Genomic DNA, 22,289 nt, shown 5'->3' on the forward strand with positions numbered 1-22,289 from the left:
AGGAAGGAACACTTTCTAGGCTCAGTCTGTGAGGCCACCATTAGACAAGTGTTAGTCACTTAGTTGTGTCCAACTCTTTGCGACCTCATGGACTGTAGTCCACCAGGCTCCACTGCCCGTGGGGTTTTCCAGGCAAGAATACTGGAGTGGGCAGCCATTTCCTTCTCCAGAGGACCTTCTTGATCCAGGGATGGAACCTGGGTCTCCTGCATTGGCAGGTGGATTCTTTATCATCTGAGCCACCTGAAAGCAGAATGTGTAAAAGTCGCTCAGTTGTGTCTGACTCATTGCAACCTCATGGACTGTAGCTGGTTAGGCTTCTCTGTCCATGGGATTTTCCAGGCAAGAACACTGGAGTGGGTTGCCATTTCCTTCTCCCCTTCAGACAAAGATACCATGAAAAGAGACGATTACAGGCCAGTTATCACTGATGAATACTGACGCAAAAATCCTCAACAAAATATTAGCAAATCAAATCCAGCAACACAGTAAAAAGACCATACACCATGATCAAGTGGGATTTATCCCAGGGAAATAAGGACTTGTCAATATCCACAGATCAGTCAGTGTGATATATAACATTAAAAAATTAAAGAATAAAACCATATGATCATCTCTATAGATACAGAAAAAGCTTTCAACAAAATTCAACACTCATTTATGAGAAAAACTCTCCAGAAGGTGGGCACAGAGGGAACATATCTCAACATGAGAACAATCATATATGACAAACCCACAACAAACATCATACTCAATGGTAAAAACCTGAAAGCATTCCACTAAGATCAGGAACAAAACAAAGACGTCCACCCTCGCCACTATTATTCAACATAGTTTTGGAAGTCCTAGCCATTGCAAGCAGAGAGGAAAAAGAAATACAAAGAATCCATTTTGGAAAAGAAGTATGACTGACACTGCAGATGACATGATACTATACGTAAAAAATCCTAAAGGTCCCACCAGAAAGCTACCAGAGCTCATCAATGAATTCAGTAAAGCTGCAGGATACCAAAGTAATACACAGAAATCTCTTGCATTCTTGGACTTCCTTTGTGGCACAGAGGATAAGAAGCCGCCTGCCAATGCAGGGGACACGGGTTTGATCCCTGGTCTGGGAAGACTCCACACGCTACAGAACAGCTAAGCCCGTCCACCACAACTAGTGAAGACCCATGCTCTCGGGCCAGCAAGCTGCAACTAGTCTGCACACCGCAACTACTGACGCCCACACGCCTAGCGCCCGTGCTCCACAAGGGAAGCCGCCACAAGAGTCGCCTGTGCGCTGCAACGGAGAGCAGCCCCTGCTCTCGGCGATTACACAGAGCCCACGTGCAGCCATGAAGACCCAGTGCAGCCAAAAACGAATAAATACAGCAGCGTGTACGTCTCACACACACACAAAAGAAATCTCTTGCATTCTTATACACTAACAATGAAAGATCAGAAATAGACATTAAGGACACAATCCCACTTACCAGCACATCAAAAAGAATAAAATACCTAGGAATACTTCTACCTAACGAAGCAGAAGACCAGTACTCAGAAACTATAAGATACTGATAAACAAAATCAGAGATGACACAAACAAATGAAAACATATACCATGTTCTTGGATTGGAAGAATCAATACTGTGAAAATGACTATATTACCCAAAGCAACCCCCAGACTTAATGCAATTCCTATCAAATTACCAATGACATTTTTCACAGAACTAGAACAAAAAATGTTACAATCTGTATAAAAACAAAAAAGACCCTGAATAGCCAAAGCAATCTTCAGAAAGAAAAACAGCAGGAAGGCCCTGGCTTCAGACTATACTACAAAGCTATAGTCATCAAAACAGTATGATACTGGAACAAAAACCTGAAATACAAATCAATGGAAAAAGACAGAAAGTCTGGCGCTAAACCCACACACCTATGGTCACCTAATCTGTAACAAAAGAGGCAAGAGTATACAATGAAGAAAAGACAGCCCCTTCAATTAGTGGTGCTGGGAAAACTAGCCACTTACATGTAAAAGAACGAAGTTAGAACACTTCCCTAATATCAGACACAAAAATAAACTCAAAATGGATTCAAGACCTTAATGTAAGGCCAGGCACTATAAAACTTGTAGAGGAAAACATAGGCAGAACACTCTTTGACATAAATTGCAGCAATATCTTTTTCAATCCACCTCCTAGAGTAATGAAAATAAAAACAAAAATAAACAAGTGGGACCTAAATAAACTTAAAAGCTTTTGCATACCAAAGGAAACCATAAACAAAACACAGCCCTTATAATGGGAGACAATATTTGCAAACGAAGCAACTGACAAAGGATTAATTGCCAAACTATACAAACAGCTCATGTAGCTCAATATTAAAAAAACAAACAACCCAACTAAAATATGAGCAGAAGACCTAAAAAGACATTTCTCCAAAGAAGACATACAATGGCCAAAAAGATGGTCAACATGGCTCACTCATTATTAGAGAAACACAAATCAAAACTGCAGTGAGGTGTCACTTCAAACCAGTCTGAATGCCCATCATAAAAAAAATCTACAAACAATAAATGCTGCAGAAGGAATGGAAAAAAGGGACACCCTCTTCCCTGTTGGTGGGAATGTAAATTGGTACAGCCAATACTGAGAACAGTATGGAGGTTCCTTAAAAGACTAAAAATAGAAGCACCATATGACCCAGCAATCCCACTCATCTGCATATATCCACAGAAAACCATAATCCAAAAGGTACAGGCACCACCTCAATGTCATCACAGCACTCTTTACAAAAGCCAAGACATGGAAGCAACCTAAATGTTCATCAACAGAGGAATGGATCAAGATGTGGTACCTATATGCAATGGAATATTACTCAGCCATAAAAAAGAACAAAATTATGCCATTTACATGAATGGGCCTAGAGATTGTCATACTGAGTGAAGTAATAAGTTAGACCCAGAAAGACAAATATGATATTGCTTATACATGGGATCTGAAAAAAAAAAAAAAAAAAGAGTACTAATGAACTTAGTTACAAAACACAAGTAGTGTTACAGAAGTGAAAGAAAACAAACTCAAAGTTACTAGGGGATAAGGTAGGAGGGATAAATTGGGAGAGTGGTATTGACATATACATACTACTGTTTATATTGCTAACTAACAAGGTGCTACTGTGCAGCACAGGGAACTCAGTACTCTGTAATGCCCTATATGGGAAAAAAAATCTTTAAAAAGGTTGGGTATATGTATTTGCATAACTGAATCACTCTGCTGTACACCTAAAACTAATGCAACCTTGGAAAGGAACTATGTGTGTGCTATGCCTAGTCGCTCAGTGGTATCCGACTCTATGCAACCCCATGGACTGTAGCCCTCCAGGCTCCTCTGTTCATGGGGACTCTCTAGGCAAAAATACTGGAGTGGGTTGCTATGCCCTCCTCCAGGCATGGGTCTTCTTGACCCAGGAGTCAAACCCAGGTCTCCCACACTGCAGGCAGATTTTTTACCATCTAAGCCAACAGAGAAGCCCAAGAATACTAGAGTGGGTGCCTATCCCTTCTCCAGGGGATCTTTCTGATCCAGGAATCAAATCGGGATCTCCTGAATTGCAGGCAGATTCTTTACCAGCTGAGCTACCATGGAAGTCCTCCCGTAAAAGTTTTTTTTTTTTTCTTTAAAAACTCATTTGCTCTCTGCCCTATTAACACAGAAAACTCCTGAGGCAGATGCAATCATCAGGAATTTAATATCATAATCTAGAATAGAAAGTAATGAGAAACAATTTCTCCATTCAACCAAGTAGCTGGTTAAGCTGATTGATTTACATGTAAAAAAAGGTTAAAGACGTCATTATTATTGAATAAACTGATATAGCACAAGCCAAGGTTTAATCAAGCGAGACTTAGCATCCTCAATGTCAGAAGCCACACTTCATCAGAGCTAGGACCTGAAATTAATTCTAGTCATTCTAAGGGCTGATATTTTCTTAAGAAATCTTACTCCAGACAGCCCCAGAAAGAGAGGGTACCTTTCAGGTTCTAGCCAAACATACCAGTTCTACAATTCCTCGGTCTCCTCACTACTGTAGCCATGAACAAGGCTGTGCTCTAGAACAAGTCTACACATCCCCAAATCCGATCTCCCACGGGTTTCCCTTTGCATTCACTTACATAACTTTCTCCACTCCAACTTCTCATCTGTTTAGTGTTACTGGAGAAAGTCATGAAACCAAATGGGTCTGCTTATGCTACCTAACTGTAAGATATTATTGCTAACTGATTTTACACTAAGTTAGCTGATTTCCTACAGCACCCACTGCAATGTTTCAAGTCACATCTCAAGAGAACCTTCTGCTTTTCTCTGACTGCAAAGCTATTAGACACAAGCTCTTATCAATTTAACTTTTCTCTATCTACAACCATCCTTGCTTTCTTATCAATTGCCTCCAAAGAAATATCTTATCAAGGTAAGCATTTTTAAAATTTATTTTAAAATTTTATTTTTAAAATTTTTAACAACTTATTGACCAAAGACTTATTAATACATCTTTTGTTACCTGAATGTGATTGACCAGAAACTTAACAAATTGCTGGCCACAGGCATTAGTTTCTACAAAAATTCCCTGGTCAATAATGTGTTAATACACACTGATAAAATCCTCTTGAAAGATATGCCAATTTATACTACCAATAGCATGAGTGTAATTATGTTATAGACCTTTTATAATCCCCCCATTATATGGTCACACTGTCTTTGTTGCCTTTCTACTGGAAGTTACCTTTTTCTCACTGATTTGTTTAGAAGAGCTCTTTGCACATCAAGGATATTAATCTCACCTTTCTCAAATATTTTACAAATATTCCCCACAATCTGCCATCTGCCATAGGTTTTTAAACATACATAAATGTTAGGCATTAAATTTCTCTTTTTCTTTGCTGAGTTCTATGTTTGCTTTCATGCTTCAAAATCTTCCCCCTTATGAAATCAAATAAATGTTCATCTATATGTGCTTCTTGTTACCATCCCAGCTTAATTCCTGACAGTAAGCTTTAATCCATGTTGAAGTTACTTTTGTGTATAATCCTTTCCCCACACTGTGCAAAAAAAAATCATCTCAGAACTATTTATTGACAAATTTACTCTTCCCTCTGGGTTTGAAATGCTAATTTTATCATATGCTAAATTTGTACAGATATTAGAACCTATTTCAAGTTCTGCTCCAAATATGCTCGTAATTAAGCTCTATTTTCCTGAGCTCCAAGTTAACCCATTTCTACTCTGCTGTGTGATGCTGAGGTGGGAACTCTGAACTACGATACTTCTTTGCCTGCTGATTTCAAGATTCACCAACAGGAGGCAGAGAAGCAATGAAGGTGGATAGAGGATGGACAATAAGAGGGGTGGAGGACAGGAGACGATCCTTCCCGAAGGGTTGTTGTTTCTGTCTAAACAACCCCAGGCACAGCCCTTTGCCTCAGCAGCTAGTTTCCAGCTTTTTCCCTGAAGTATCACAAAGCGGATAGAGCCCCCACCTCAAGCGGCAAGTTCCAGCTACCTGAGATCACCTGCTCTGAATCCTGAGTAGCAACTAGGTAACACCCTTTTCCTTGGCGTTTTGAATCCTGGCTCCAGGGAGCCTCTCTCCTAAACTTTGTGGAGAATCCAGAAATAAACCCGTGCACTTACAGTCAATGAACCTATGGCAAAGAAGGCTAAAATATACAGAGGAAGTAAAAGAAAGTTTTCAATAAATGACTTTGGGAAAACTGGACAACAACATGCAAAAGAATGAAGTTAGAACATTTTCTCATGCTGTATATTTTTTTTAAAAACTCAAAGTGGATAAAAGTCCTAAATGTATGATCAGAAACCACAAAACTCCTCTTAGAGAACATAGGTAGTATACTCTTATAGAAATCTTAGCAATTTTGTTTCACCTCAGCCAAGGAAAACAAAAGCAAAAGTAAACCAATGGGACCTAATCAAACCTAAAAGCTACTGGCACAGAAAAAACTACCAACAAAATGAAAAGACACCTTCATTGGAGTAAACGAGCTGTCTCATAAAGGTTAAAATCCAAAGTACACAATGAACTCATAAAACTCAGTATCAAAAAACCAAAAGCTACTCAATTAAAAAATTGAGCAGAGGACTTCCCTGGTGATCTGATGGTTAAGAACCCACCTGCCAATGCAGGGGACACAGATTTGAACCCTGATCCAGGACGATCCCACATGCTGCAGAGCAACTAAGCCCATGCACCACAACCACGAGCCAGTACTCTAGAGCCCATGAGCCACAACTACTGAAGCCCACAAACCCTAGACTCTGTGCTCTACAACAAGAGAAGCCACCACAATGAGAAGCCTGCATACCACAACTAAGAGTAGCCCCCATTCACCCCAACTGAAAAAGCCTGCATGCAGTAATGAAGACCTAGTGTGGGCAAAAATAAATAAATAAGTCTTTTTCTTTTAAATGAGCAGAGAACCTGAACAGGCATTTTTCCAACGACAAACAGATAGCCAACAGACACATGAAGAGATGTTCAACATCACAAATCATCAGGCAAACACAAATAAAAACTACAATGAGATACCACCTCACATCTATCAGAATGCATGTATGTTCAGCTGCTTCAGTCATGTCCAACTCTTTGCAACCCCATAGACTGTAGCCCACCACACTCCTCTGTCCATGGGATTCTCCAGGCAAGAATATTGGAGTGAGTTGCCATTCCTTTCTCCAGGGGATCCTCCCAACCCAGGGACTGAACTTAAGTCTCCAGTATTGCAGGTGGATTCTTTACTACTGAGCCACAGGGAAGAATGGCTATAGTTAAAAAGACAACAAATAACAAATGTTGGCAAGGATGTGGAGAAAAGGGAACCCTCCTACACTGTTGGTAGGAATGTAAACTCATGCAACCATGATGGGAAACAGTATAAAGGTTCCTCAAAAAAAATTAAAAACAGAACCACTACTAATGAAAAGACCAAAGAAGCACAGACCAAAAAGGAAAGAGAACACTTTCAACATTATAGACCAACTAGACCTACCAGAAAGGTTTTCCCACAGAAAACTCTATGTAACAGTAGAATACATACTCCTCTCCAGTGCACAGGGATCATTTTCTAGGACAAACCATAGGCAAGGCCATACTACAAAGCTCAACAAATTTAACAAAGGTTAAACTCATACAATATTTGTTCTCCCACTGAAACGAAATGAAAATAAAATTATTAATAGAATGAAATTTAGGAAATTTCAAGGACGTGAAAATTTTAAAACATGCTCCTAAATAACCATAGGTCAAAGAAATGACAGGTATAGATCATAAAATGCTCTGATGTGAATGAAAACACAACATACTAAATCTTACAGGAAGTGGTGAAACAATGTTCAGAGGGACAATTATAACTATAAATACCTACATTAAAAAATCTCAAACCAACAACTCAGTCCTTCCATTCTTAAGACACTGAAAAAAGATGAGCAAAGCAAAAACAAAGCAGAAAAAAAAAAAAGAAAACAATAAAAATTAGAGTGGAAATTAATGTAACAGAGAAAAGAAAAATGAGAGATTCAACAAAACTGAAAGTTGGCTCTTTGAAAAACATCAACAATATTGACAAAACTTTAGCTAGACGGACCAAGAAAGAAGATTCAAAATACTAAAATCGGTAATTAAAGGGGGACACTGCTCCTGGTCTTAAAGAAGTAAAATTGATTATAAAGGAATACTATGAACTGTACTGTTGCTGTTTAATTGCTCAGTTGTGTCTGACTCTTTGTGGCCCCATGGACTGCAGCCTGCCAGGTTCCTCTTGTCTATGGAATTTTAGAATACTGGAGTGGGTTGCCATTTCCTTCTCCAATAAACTATATAAATAACTTAAATGGGCAAATTACTAAAAAGATACACAAACTACTGAAATTGATACAAGAAAGAGAAAATGTGAATAAACCCATAATAAGCAGAGACTGAAACATTTTTTTTAAATCCCACAAAGAAAAGCCCAGGCCCAGATGACTTCACTGATGAATCCATCGAACTTAAATACCAAGTCTTCAAAAATTCTTTCAAAAACATAAGAGAAAAGCATAATTTCCAACTCATTCTATGACCAGAGACACCAAAACCTGACAAAGATATTCCAAGAAAGAAACCACAGACCAGTATCTCTTACAAACATAGACACAAATATTCTCAATGAAATACAAGCAAACTCAATCCAACAATATATGAAAAAGATTATACACTATGCCCAAGTGGGATTTATCTCAGGAATGAAAGGTTGATTCAAAAATCTGAAAAGTAATCGAATAAAGGTCAAAAAACCACACAATCATGTGAGTAAGATACAGAAAAAGCATCTGACAAAATCCAACACCATTTCATGATTTTAAATATCCAACAAACCAGAAATAGTAGTAAATTTCTCAACCTGATAAAGGCTGACTATGAGAAACCTACAGTTTTAAGCCACCTGAAAAAAGACTAATCAGGAACCAGATATGGAGGATCCCTGTCACCACTTCTATTCAGCATTGTACTAAGGTTCTAGAAAGGGCAATGAGGCAATGAAATGGAACAAAAGGCATCCAGATTAGCAAAGAAGAAACTGCAGATGAACTAACTTGAAAGACTCATAATTCCCAATTCCAAAATTTCCAACATGGGCTTTCCTGGTGGTTTAGTGGTTAAGAATCCACCTGCTAATTTGGAGAAGGCAATGGCACCCCACTCCAGTACTCTTGCCTGGAAAATCCCATGGATGGAGGAGCCTAGTAGGCTGCAGTCCATGGGGTCGCTAAGAGTCGGACATGACTGAGCGACTTCACTTTCACTTTTCACTTTCATGCACTGGAGAAGGAAATGGCAACCCACTCCAGTGTTCTTGCCTGGAGAATCCCAGGGATGGCAGAGCCTGATGGGCTGCCGTCTATGGGGTTGCACAGAGTCGGACACGACTGAAGTGACTTAGCATAGCATAATGCAGGGGACACGGGTTCAACTTCCTGGTCCAGGAAGATTCCCCATGCCAGGGGCCAACTGAGCCACAACTACTGAGCCAACGCCCATCCTCTGCCACAAAGAAACCACCATCAGGAGAATTAGTGCACTGCAATGAAGAGCAGCCCTCGCTCTCTGCAACTAGAGAAAAGACGACACAAACAGATGCAAAGATATACCATGTTCTCCAATTGGAAGATCAATATTGTCAAAATGACTATACTACCCAAAGCAATATGTAGATTTAATGCAAATTACCAATGGTATTTTCTACAGAATTAGAGAAAAAAATCTTAAAATTTGTATGGAAACACAAAAGGCCCCAAACAGCCAAAGCAATCTTGAGAAAGAAAAACAGAGCTAGAGGAATCAGGCTCCCTGACTTCAGTCTATACTACAAAGCTATAGTGATCAGAATAGTATGGTACTAGCATTTAACATGGGAGAAGGCAGTGGCACCCACTCCAGCACTCTTGCCTGGAAAACCCCATGCATGGAGGAGCCTGGTAGGCTGTAGTCCATGGGGTCACTAAGAGTCAGACACGACTGAGCGACTTCACTTTCACTTTCATGCATTGGAGAAGGAAATGGCAATCCACTCCAGTGTTCTTGCCTGGAGAATCCCAGGGACGGGGGAGCCTGGTGGGCTGCCATCTCTGGGGTCGCACAGAGTCGGACATGACTGAAGCGACTTAGCAGCAGCAGCAGCATTTAACAAAGAAATACAGATCAGTGGAACAGGCAGAAAGCCAAGAAATAAACCTATGTATCTATGGGCAATTAATCTACAGCAAAGGAAGAAAGTCTATACAATGGAGAAAGGGTGGCCTCTTCCATAAATAGTGCTGATAAAATGGGACGGCTACATGTAAAAAAATGAAATTAAAGAACATTCTTTATCATCATACACAAAAATAAACTCAGAATGGATTAAAGACCTAAATGTTAGACTGGATAATATAAAACTGTTAGAGAAAAACATAGGCAGAACACTATCTGATACAAATCACAGCAATATCTTTTTCAATCCATCTCCTAGAGTAATGGAAAAAGAAAGCAAACAAATGGGACCTAGTTAAACTCAGAAGATTCTGTATAGCAAAGCAAACCATAAACCAAAGGCAACCCACAGAATGGGAGAAAATGTCTGCAAACCACGTGACCAACAAGGGATTAATCTCCAAAATTTACAAACAGGCCATATGACTCAATATCCAAAAAAAAAAAAAAAACTTAATCAAGAAATGGGAAAAAAAACTCTAAAAAAAACATTTATCCAAGGAGACACACAGATGGCCAAGAGGCACAGGAAAAGATGCTCAATATAACTAATTATTAGAGAAATGCAAATCAAAACTATAATAAGATATCACCTCACACCAGTCAGAGTGGCCATCATCAATAAATGGCCAACAATAAATGGTGGAGAGGGTGTGGAGGTAAAGGAACCTTCCTACACTGTTGGTGGGAATGTACTGGTACAGCCACTATGGAGAACAGTATGGAGGTTCCTTAAAAAACTAAAAACACAGCTACCATATAATCCAGCAACCCTACTTCTGGACCTATATCCAGAGAAAAACATGGTTCAAAAGGATACATGCACCCAATGTTCAGCACCATTTACAACAGCAAATACATGGAACCAATCTAAATGTCCACTGACTGATGAACGGATAAAGAAGATGTGGTGTACATATACAATGGAGTATTTACTCAGCCATTAAAAACAACTAAATAATGCCATGAACTCAAATCGGACAAAGATAAATATCCTATGACATTACTTATATGCAGAATCCAAAACAACAATACAAATGAACTCATTTACAAAACAGAAACAGACTCACAGACTTAGAGAACAAATTTATGATTGCTAAAGGGAAAGGGTGTGGAGGAGGGATCGACTGGGAGTTTGGGATTGACATACACACAATGCTATATTCAAATTAGATAACGAACAAGAGCCTACTGGATAGCACAAGGAGCTCTGCTCAATACTCTGTAATAACCTAAACTGGAGAAGAATAGATACATGTATACATACATCTGATGCTGAGGCTGAACTCCAATACTTTGGCCACCTGATGTGAAGAACTGATTCATTTGAAAAGACCCTGAAGCTGGGAAAGATTGAAGGCAAGAGGAAAAGGGGATGACAGAGGGTGAGACGGCTGGATGGCATCACCAACTCAATGGACATGAGTTTGAGTAAACTCCAGGAGCTGGTGATGGACAGGGAGGCCTGGTGTGCTGCAGTCCATGGGGTCGCAAGGAGTTGAACACAACTGAGCAACTGAACTGAACTGATATATACAACAACCACTTTGCTGTACACCTGAAACGAACATGTTGTTAATCACCTATACTCCAATATAAAATAAAAATTTTTAAGTCACATGAATCAAGCAAGAATATACAATGGAGAAAAGACAGTCTCTTCAATAAGAGGTGCTTGGAAAACTGGACAGCTACAGGGCTTCCCTGGTGGCTCAGAGGTTAAAGCGTCTTCCTGGAATGCAGGAAACCCGGGTTCGATCCCTGGGTCGGGAAGATCCCCTGGAGAAGGAAATGGCAACCCACTCCAGTATTCTTGCCTGGAGAATCCCATGGAGGGAGGAGCCTGGAAGGCTACAGTCCATGGGGTTGCAAAGAGTCAGACACGACTGAGCAACTTCACTTTCACATTACATGTAAAAGTATAAAACCAGAACACTTTCTAACACCAGACACAAAAATAAACTCAAAATGGAGTAAAGACGTAAAATAAGACCCACGACCTATAGTAAGATATGACACTATAAAGCTCTTAGAGGAAAACAGGAGGAACATTCTTCGACATAAATGGCATCAAGATCCTCTCTGACCCACCTTCTAGGGTAACTGAAATAAAAATAAACAAATGGGACCAAAACTTAAAAGCCCCTGCACAGAAAAGGAAACCATAAACAGGACACAAAGACAACCCTCAGATTGTGCGAAAATAATTGCAAATGAAACAAGAGACAAAGGATTAATCTCCAAAACATAGAAGCAGTTCATGAAGCTCAATATCAAAATAACAAACAACTCAATCAAAAAATGGGTGGAAGACCAAAACAGATATTTCTCCAAAGACATATAGATGGTCAACAAACACATAAAAAGATGCTCAAAAAAAAAAAAAAGATGCTCAACATCCCTCCTTATTAAAGAAATGCAAATCAAACTACAAGGAGTTATCTCCACACACCAGTCAGAATGGCTATCATCAAACAATCTACAAATAATAAATACTGGAGAGGGTGTGGATAAAAGGGAACCCTCTTTTACTGTTGGTGGGAATGTAAACTGATACAACCACCACAAAGAACAGTATGAAGGTTCTGTAAAACACTCAAAATAGAACTACCATGTGACCCAGCAATCCCACTACTGGGCACATGCCCTGAGAAAACCGTAATTCAAAAAGACACATGTGCCCCAACATTCACTGCAGCCCTATTTACAGTGGCCAGGACATGGAAGCAACCTAGATGTCTACAGACAGACGAACACATGAAGATGTGATACATGTATCAATGGAATATTACTCGGGCATAAAAAGTGACCCAACTGGGTCATGTGCAGTGATGCAGATGAACCTAGAGTCTGTCACACAGAGTGAAGTAAATGAGAAAAACAAATATCATTCATTAACACATATATATGGAAAGTAGATAAATGGTACTGATGACCTATTTGCAGGAGAGGCAGAGACAGACGTAGAGAACACACTTGTGCACACAGCAGGGGAAGGAGAGAATGAAACAAATTGAGAAAGTAGTACTGACATATATACACTACCATGCGTAAAACAGACAGCTAGCGGCAGTTTCTGCATAACACTGGGAGCCCGGTGCTCTGTAGTGACCTAGAGGGGTGGGATGTGGGGGTGGGAGGGAGGCTCTGGAGGGAGGGGATACGTGTATACATACAGCTGATTCACAGTGTTGTACAGCAGAAACACCAAATTGTAAAGCAATTATCCTCCAATTAAAAAATTGCTTTTTATAAATCACATGAATCGAACAGCATCTAATCAATAAACATTCCAGGAAAACAACGCCCATAATTGATTAAAATACGCAAACTCCTTGAGTAATTTATGAAATAAAGTCTAAATAGAAACAAAGATAGAGAAATAGAGTGATTTAACCAATGCAATATTTTATTCCAGAACAAGAATCATTGCAGTTTTTCCTTTCTAGTTCTACATATCACCAATTCCTCAAGAAAAATGAAACACGAAGAATCATATAACTGAAAGGCTTATACAGAATCTCAACTTCCTGAGCTGTAATACGAAACTAAAACAAACAGGCTAAGAACAAAGAGTTTGACCAAGTCTTGGAGGTTTGATTCTGTATTTAAAACCGGATATTCAAAGATGAGATGAAAAGCAAAAAAGACATCTATTATGCCAAAATATCTTAGACCCACGACACAGTTTCAAGGCCCTATGGATATTTAGGGGATGGCACAAAGGCAGCAAAATCTGACTGTAAATGCCAATTACAGAAGCCTTTGAAAGATAAAATTTAACTCACCGTCTGTGTCCTTAACCATATCAAGTTTAAGGGCCTTTGTTCCATCGAAGCAAAATGCCCGGATGGAATTCAATCCTAACAATAATGCATTCTGCTTTATTTTTTCTACTTTTTTGGGTATTTTATCCAGTGCTATCACTTCTCCCTAAAAAAAAAAAAAAAGAAAAAAAAGAAACATAAAAAAGTGCAAATACAAAGGAATCATGAAAATTATCAAAGAAAAAATCTCATGATTATACTCTTCCCCACTTTCCTGTTTCCCCCAGTTTTAAAGGTGAATTCATCATCCAAATGTATACTAACTTTACATCGACTACCTATTAAGCATTTCCTTTTAAAGAACACAATCTTGCCAGATAATTTTCTTATAATGCCCATCTACTTTTACTCCACAGAACTCAAAACTGAACAGCAGTGTTAGCAATCTTCTCCCAGGTGGTGCTGGTGGTAAAGAACTTGCCTGCCAATGCAGGAGACAGATGTAGGAGACATGGGTTCAATCCCCGGGTCTGGATGATCCCCTGGAGGAGAGCATGGCAACCCACTACAGTGTTCTTGACTGAGGAGCCTGGCGGGCTACAGCCCATGGGGTCACAGACTCAGACACGAATGAAGCGACTTATCACACAAAGAAACTTTAAAATATCCATTTGAGATAAATATTAAAATATCACCAATTTGATATGCCCTGCTCACCTCTGGAAGAGCATGTTTTTCTGAGACATTTGCCTTCTAGAACTCTGAGATGCAAACGAATGTTACTTGTAAAATCCAGCCTTTATCCCAGTACCTTCTGAGCTATGTACACGTAACAAAAATTCATGTGAATTCTGACAACTAAAGACAGAAAAATATAATCCTGTATCACAGCAAAATGTTCTGAACTATAAAAAATAGTTCAAAAATAATTTTACATGGAACCACTTTAAGTCAAAGTCAATAGGGACTTCCCTGGCAGTCCAGTGGTTAAGACTTCATGTTCCAAGGCAGGGCGGGGCGGGTTTGATCCCCAGCTGGGGAGCTAAGATCACACATGGAGCAACGCAGCCAAAAAAAGAAAACATGAAAAAACAGAAATAATACTGCAAAAATTCAATACTTTAAAAATGGTCCATATCAAAAAAAAAATCTTTTAAAAAAGTCATTAAAGAGAAGAGGCTACAGTTTTCTGAACAGGCTGTGATATTCATAGTCAAAGCTATGGTTTTTCCAGAAGTCATGTATGTGATGAGTTGGACCATAAAGAAGGCTGAGCGCTGAAGAATTGAAGCTTTTGAACTGTGGTGTTAGAGAAGACTCTCAAGAGTCCCTTGGACTGCAAGGAGATCCAACCAGTCCATCCTAAAGGAAACCGGTCCTGAATATTCATTGGAAGGACTGATGCTGAAGCTCCAATACTTTGGCCACCTGATGCCAAGAACTGGCTCATTTGAAAAGACCCTGATGCTGGGAAAGATTGAAGGCGGGAGAAGGGGACGACAGAGGATGAGATGGCTGGATGGCATCACTGACTCGATGGACATGAGTTTGAGCAAGCTCCGGGAGTTGGTGATGGACAGGGAAGCCTGGCGTGCTGCGGTCCATGAGGTTGCAAAGAGTCGGACGTGACTGAGCAACTGAACTGAACTGTGATATTCACATATTTTAAAACACTCTGTGAAATGGTTCTGCAGAGATAGTGACACAAACTCTTCATTGTATTTTTCTTTTTTTCCCTTCTTGTGTGACATATGCACCGACTGCATAGACTATACAGTACTGAAGATTTTCTGATCATGCTCCTGGAGGTGACACCAGGTTGAGCAGTCGGCACAGTTCCAATTAATACCGTGATGGACAGGAAAACCATTTCAAGCAAGTGGAACTGGAAAAGTAGGCAAAAACCACCAGAATAAGGTTCCAGTGTAACTACAATGAAGGAGAAAGTATGCTGGCTGAAGGCTGCTTTTACAGAAGTGTGAGCCAGGAGGCTACACTTACACAGAGTCCGATTAACTACATTAAAACAAATCAACAATGACAACAAATCAAAAGCAGTAATGAAATCTGGGATTCAATTCTGACTCAGTTATTTCTATTCAGGTTCCAGGGGTGCTGGCCCACGGGGACATTGCCTAAACAGCCCCAATTTTTTAAGTCTTCACATATTCTCATCCTCTGCTGTTGACCTTGCAACACTCGGCTGGTCCCAGCTGGTCTCAGCCACGTGGTTTCCACTGGCCAATAGGATGACAGCAAAGGTGATGTAGGCAGAGATGCGAAAAGCACTCCAGCAGCATCCTGGTTCTGCGTTGTCCTCTGCCACTGCTGACCATCACTACTGCCCTCTGCTGGGCGAACACCCTGGTCCCACAGGAAGCTGAGAGATGCAGGGACCAGAAGCAAGACACTCCAGTGGCCTCAGCTGAGCCAATGCCATCCAACCCAAGTGGGTGAGCCCATCAAGGTCATCAGAACCTCTGGCTAACCCATCACTGACCCAGTGCTAGAGCCAGGCAGGCTGGGATCAACTGAATCACACAGACTCCAGAATGGACTCAGGAGTAAGCCGTAAGCCACCCAGGCTGTGTGGCTGCTTTTAAACAAAGCTGATGCTATAGCCGAAGGCCACTTGATATGAAGAGCCAATTCACTGGAAAAGACCCTGATGCTGGGAAAGACTGAATGCAGGAGGAGAAGGGAACAACAGAGGATGCGACGTCTGGATGGCATCACTAACTGAATTTGAGCAAACTTCAGGAGATAGTGACGGACAGGGAAGCCTGATGTGCTGCAGTCCATGGGGTCGCAAAGAGCTAGACACGACTAAGCAACTGAACAACAACATGGCTGATTTTTCCCTGCCAAATGCACTCCTCGCAGAGTCCTCCCAATCCAGCAGCTCCGTCTCTCTAGGTTCTCTGGCCAAAAACCTAAGGAGTCACCCTCGGTTACTCTCTCATTTCACAACCCACGTCCAACCCACCAACAACTCCTAACAGCTCCAGCTTGAAAATATAGCCAGAACCTGCCCAGCTTCTCACCCGCTCTGTGATGTCCCCTGACTTACTGTCTCCTAAGTGGTCTCTCTGCATCTATTGCTCCCTCTTACAGCTTGTCTGAGGCCTTGGCCAATGTAAGAAGCAAGCTCCCATCTCTGGAGCAGGTGTAAAGTCCCCTCAGACCCTGGCAAAGCTCCTCCACCAAAATGCCTCGGGCCTGACCCCATCTCTCTGATTCTCTCCCTCATCACTTAGTCCACACAGCAAAACTACTTCAGGTTCCCCCCAAAAGTCAAGACGGCCTCCAGCCTCAGCGCATTCACCCTTATGATTTCCTCTCACTGGAACATCCTTCCCACCTGTAAATCTTCCCCAAATACCACCTTCCCAGGGCGGCTCTCCCTTGCTACCCACATGAAACTGCAAACTCACTCTCCCGTCTCGCCATATTCCCAAGCCCCAGGGCCCTCCCTTTGTGTTTCACCGCAGCCCTCACCACAATTACACATGCCTTATCTTCTACTCATTTGTTATCTGTGTCCCTTTACTGGAGTGTAAGCTCCATGAAGAAGGACATTTTGGTCACTCTGGTTTATTGGTGTACCCCACTACTCATCGTAAGGATAAGTCTTTTTTAAAATCAGTCCAGCAATCAATTAAAATCTGACTCTTGATCAAGAAAGCTATAAGTTCATTGCCTCATTTTAGATCCCTTTGCTGTCCACCTGAAACTATCACATTATTAATCAGCTACACTCCAATATAAAATAATTTTTTGAAGAAATAAAGCTATTGTAACTGAAGCTACTAGCATGTATATTTTAGGAACCATCTGGTTTTACGGAATTTGAAACAAACAGGAAAGGTAACGTCAACTCGCAAACTTTTCTTGAGCTGAAGAATCTCAGCTGAAGCACAGAGTGGTTACAAAGCCACAAGCAAATATGCACATGAAAGAAAAAGCAGTAAAATCCGAGCTACAGTTGCCCAAGGACAGACTTCTCTTTCGTGACAGTGACACCATGGGCAGCTCTGCACGGACGGCCTCACCTGATCGTGCATCAGTGCTGCAATGTGTGTTGTTTTGCCTCCGGGTGCTGCACACAAATCTAGAATCTTCTCTCCAGGCTGAGGATCCAGAACATGGCTTACTACAGCAGATGGCAAATTCTATAAGGAAAAAATAAAATGATCGGCTGTCAGTGACTCTAGATCACTTTAAATTTCAGAAACAGAGAACGTAGAGATTACTGGAGGGACTTCTGTGCTTAAGAATCTGCCTGCCAATGCTGAGGACATAGGTTCGATCCCTGGTCCAGGAAGATCCCACTTGCCGCAGAGCAACTAAACCGGCACACTGCAGCTGAACAGTAGCCCCCACACCACAATGAGATAAAGCTCATGCTCAGTAACAAAGACCCAGAGCAGCCATGAAAAAACAAATAATTTTAAGAAGAGATTACCGGAGGTAACCCAGTACAACATCCTCAGCCAAGAGTATTTTTATTGTAAATATACCAGTGTCAGAAAATTCTCAATTTCCCAGAGTATCTTGTGATCTCACAAGGCATCCATACACACAAACACACACAGACACACACACACACACACACACACACGATGCATTTCCCCAACCAATTCACCAAAAAATGCACCCTGTCCTTTTTCAATTCAGTGGTTCTCAACATTCTGAAGGCAAGAGATGTCTTATAAGTGTGAAAAAGCTTTGTATCTTTTTTTTTTTTTTTTTTAATTTTATTTTATTTTTAAACTTAACATAACTGTATTAGATTTGCCAAATATCAAAATGAATCCGCCACAGCTTTGTATCTTTACCCAGAAAGTGTACAAAACCTTGCCATATGAGGTGCTTTGCTAATTCCGACCTAAGAATCTTCGTTTTATGCCACTGATGCCTCTTAAAGGCATATCTGGGTTCCTATCTCCCCACCATGACCACACTTCAGCAACAGAAAGTGAAAACATTTTAGCTATTTCTGGTCAGCACTCACAAATATATTATGAAAGATTACATAAGCCAAAAATATCTCCATCTATAGGTATAAATTTTTATTAAATTATTAACACATTATTAGTATTCATTATATAAAGACTGGAGGATGACGGGTCAGTCTTCAGTATGATAGAATAACATTACATAATCATTTATTTTAAAAATTGCTTGGCAGGAAAAAAAATTAGAGGTTAAGAAACATAGGGCTATTTTTTATTTATTCATTTTTTTAGTGTTTCAGGCCACACCATGAGGCATCCAGGGATTGGATCTGTACCCCCTACTCTGTGAGCATGAAGTCATAACCACTGGACCACCAGGGAAATCCAACATGTGTGCTATTTTTTAAGTTCAAAGGTTTCCATTCATTCTTACGCTGAAACACATCGATTCACAGGTACTCAGAAACTTGAGAGGGTTACAGTGCTCAAGTGAATCCAAGATCACCCCTTCAAAAGAGAAAACCAATGGTGAGGAAGGAGACACAGACAAGCAAGCTCTCCTTCTCTCTGTGCACAGATGGGCGTATACCGAGTATTAAGACCAACGCACATGTCAGCGCTCTGCAGCTTCAGTGTCGTGCGGCTGATGACAGGATTTTTACCAAACGTATCTAAAGTGCTGTTTCACCGGCCACTGAAATTCAGAGCTTTTTTGCTTATTACAATGCCACCTGAAAAAGGAAACAGACCAGCGCAGCAAAGCTGACAGGGAGCTCTCATTTGGGTGATCAGCCTAGCCAACATGGTCACATAGCGTGGTCATCCACAGTGCCCAGTAAAGGGTCTTCTTGAAGAAGCCAGCGCTCTCTGACCAGGTCTGCGTTAACTAGACAAAGTCTGACCTCCCTGCCCAGGAAAAGGCAATGCTGGAATGGGTGTTCGCTATTTCCCAAGCTGATGATGTAACAGATGACCGTTTCAAAAAGCTGCAGGTGCACAGCCTCAACCAAGAAGGTACCTGGGATATAGCTGCAATTTCAGCTTTTTATGCCATGTCCAATCATCTTGCTCATTTTGTCAATCTTGTTCCCAACAAAGAATTCTATTGGATGGGCTAAACCAATGATGTCGAAGACACCAGGAGTGAACCTGCTGCTCACAAAATATAAAGACCTGAACGGAAAGATCAATGTTTACATTTCTAACACGTTACATCACAGGACACCACTTGGGGAGTAATTTTTTTTTTTAATGTTGAATCAATGGATAGGAAAGAAAGCAAATAAATTTGTCCACTGCCTGCTTGATGAGATGGATCCTAAGGAACATTCGATATCTGGGTCTAGGGAAACCTTTTACATTTTTACTTTTGTCGTGATCTGAAAGGAACATCAGGAGCAAAGGAGTTCAGACGACGCTTAAGGTATTTCTGATGAACTGATTGACATCTGTGCCTTTCAGCAACAGCCGAACATTTTTTAGCTTTTAAAAAATACAGCTACATAGAAACTGGTCTATACAGACTGTGGTTTGAAATAAATTCCTTGTTAACACGATGGTATTTAAAGGCTCTAAGGACTTCCCTGGTGGCACAGTGGATAGGAATTCACTGCCAATCCAGGGGACACGGGTTCAATCCCTGGTATGGGAAGACTCCATGTGCCACAGAGACTAAGCCCATGTGCAACAACTCCTGAAGCCTGTGCACCTGGAGCCTGTGCCCCACAACAAGAGAAGCCACCACAATGAGAAGCCCGCACACCACAACTAGAGAGTAGCCCTCACTCACCACAACTAGAGAAAAGCCCACACAGCAAAGAAAACTCAACACAGCCAAAAATAAAAATTTTTTTAATTGTTAAAAAAAAGCGGGGGTGGTAAAGGCACTGGAAGGCAGTGGGGAAATAGAAGCAGGCACAAAGTGATTCTTTCTTTACTGCCTTCTCCATTTCACCTCCAGCGATTTTTGCTTGTTCACTGAAAGGTCTTAAAATCGTGGTCATCTCAATAGAATTTTAGTCCTTGTGTAGCTTCTTCTTATTTTAGGTTTTAGTAAAAATTATTTCAAACAAGAGAGCACTCACATTTTAAGTACAAGTGTAAGAAAAAAGCCAAAATCTGACACACTACTAAATGACCTGTTCTATGTGTTACAAATACCACTGCCTTAAGTTGGTGGCCATCTTAAACTTTTCAGGAATCATTTTCATTTATCTAACAGAGATACATGCAAATCCATAAAATGTTTCTGTGGTGGCTCCGACGGGCGCACCAAAGTGCGGCTGAGAGGAGCCACCCCATGTCCGAAGTCAGGGGCAGAAGCCAGGAGGACCCCATGCCCGAAGGGCAGCGGCCAAGAGGAGTTACCCCACGTCCGAGGTCAGGGGCAGTGGCTGAGAGTACCAGACCGCGACGGCGCAGGAACAGCCGAAAGGAGCTACCCCGCGTCCGAGGTCAGGGGGGTCGGCCGAGAGGAGATACCTAGCATCCAAGGTCAGGAGCGGTGACGAGAGGAGTTACCCTGCGTCCGAGGTCAGGGGCGGTGACGAAAGGAGTTACCCCACGTCCGAGGTCGGGGCAGTGGCCAAGAGGAGATACCCCACGCCCCAAGCCCGAGGCCAGGGGCAGCGGGCGGGAGGAGCTACCCCATGCCCCTAAGCCGGAGGCCAGGGGCGACGGGTGGGAGGAGCTATCCCACGCCCCTAAACCCGAGGCCAAGGGCAGCGGTGGGGAGGAGCAACCCAACGACCGAGGCCAGGGCCGGTGGCCGGGAGGACCAACCCCACGTCCAAGGAGCCGTGGCTGTGCGGGCGCAGGAGAGCCTAGAGGAGCTATCCCACGTTGAAGGTCAGGAAGGGCGGCGGTGAGGAGATACCCCTCGTCCAAGGTAAGGAGTAATGGCTGTGCTCTGCTGGAGCAGCAGTGAAGAGATACCCAACACCCAAGGTAAGAGAAACCCAAGTAAGAGGGTAGGTGTTGCAAGAGGGCATCAGAGGGCAAACACACTGAAACCATACTCACAGAAAACTAGTCAATCTAATCATACTAAGACCACAGCCTTGTCTAACTCAATGAAACTAAGCCATGCCCATGGGCAACCCAAGACGGGCAGGTCATGGTGGAGAGATCTGACAGAATGTGGTCCACTGGAGAAGGGAATGGCAAACCACTTCAGTATTCTTGCCTTGAGAACCCCATGAACAGTATGAAAAGGCAAATGATAGGATACTGAAAAAGGAACTCCCCAGGTCAATAGGTGCCCAGTATGCTACTGGAGATCAGTGGAGAAATAACTCCAGAAAGAATGAAGGGATGGAGCCAAAGCAAAAACAACACCCAGTTGTGGATGGGACTGGTGATAGAAGCAAGGTCCAATGCTGTAAAAAGCAATATTGCATAGGAACCTGGAATGTCAGGTCCATGAATCAAGGCAAATTGGAAGTGGTCAAACAAGAGATGGCAAGAGTGAACGTCGACATTCTAGGAATCAGCAAACTGAAACGGACTGGAATGGGTGAATTTAACTCAGATGACCATTATATCTACTACTGCGGGCAGGAATCCCCCAGTAGAAATGCAGTGGCCATCATGGTCAACAAAAGAGTCCGAAATGCAGTACTTGGATGCAATCTCAAAAACGACAGAATGACCTCTGTTCGTTTCCAAGGCAAACCATTCAATATCACAGTAATCCAAGTCTATGCCCCAACCAGTAACGCTGAAGAAGCTGAAGTTGAACGGTTCTATGAAGACCTACAAGACCTTTTAGAACTAACAC

General features: G+C 41.6%; 1 protein-coding gene across 6 annotated transcripts in view; it reads right to left on the bottom strand.

Annotated features, from left to right (window-relative positions):
* NSUN6 (NOP2/Sun RNA methyltransferase 6) overlaps nt 1–22,289 on the bottom strand; it is an 83,745-nt gene that overhangs the window by 10,992 nt on the left and 50,464 nt on the right. For all 6 annotated transcript variants that reach the window (XM_055543961.1, XM_055543959.1, XM_055543957.1 and 3 more), the window contains 2 exons: nt 17,606–17,725; nt 13,575–13,719 (listed from right to left, as the gene is read on the bottom strand). In XM_055543961.1, the coding sequence (XP_055399936.1) occupies nt 13,575–13,719; nt 17,606–17,725 (265 nt within the window). The remainder of the gene's footprint in view (nt 1–13,574; nt 13,720–17,605; nt 17,726–22,289) is intronic.

The sequence above is a fragment of the Bubalus kerabau genome, chromosome 13, assembly GCF_029407905.1.
Source record: "Bubalus kerabau isolate K-KA32 ecotype Philippines breed swamp buffalo chromosome 13, PCC_UOA_SB_1v2, whole genome shotgun sequence".
NCBI lineage: Eukaryota > Metazoa > Chordata > Mammalia > Artiodactyla > Bovidae > Bubalus > Bubalus kerabau.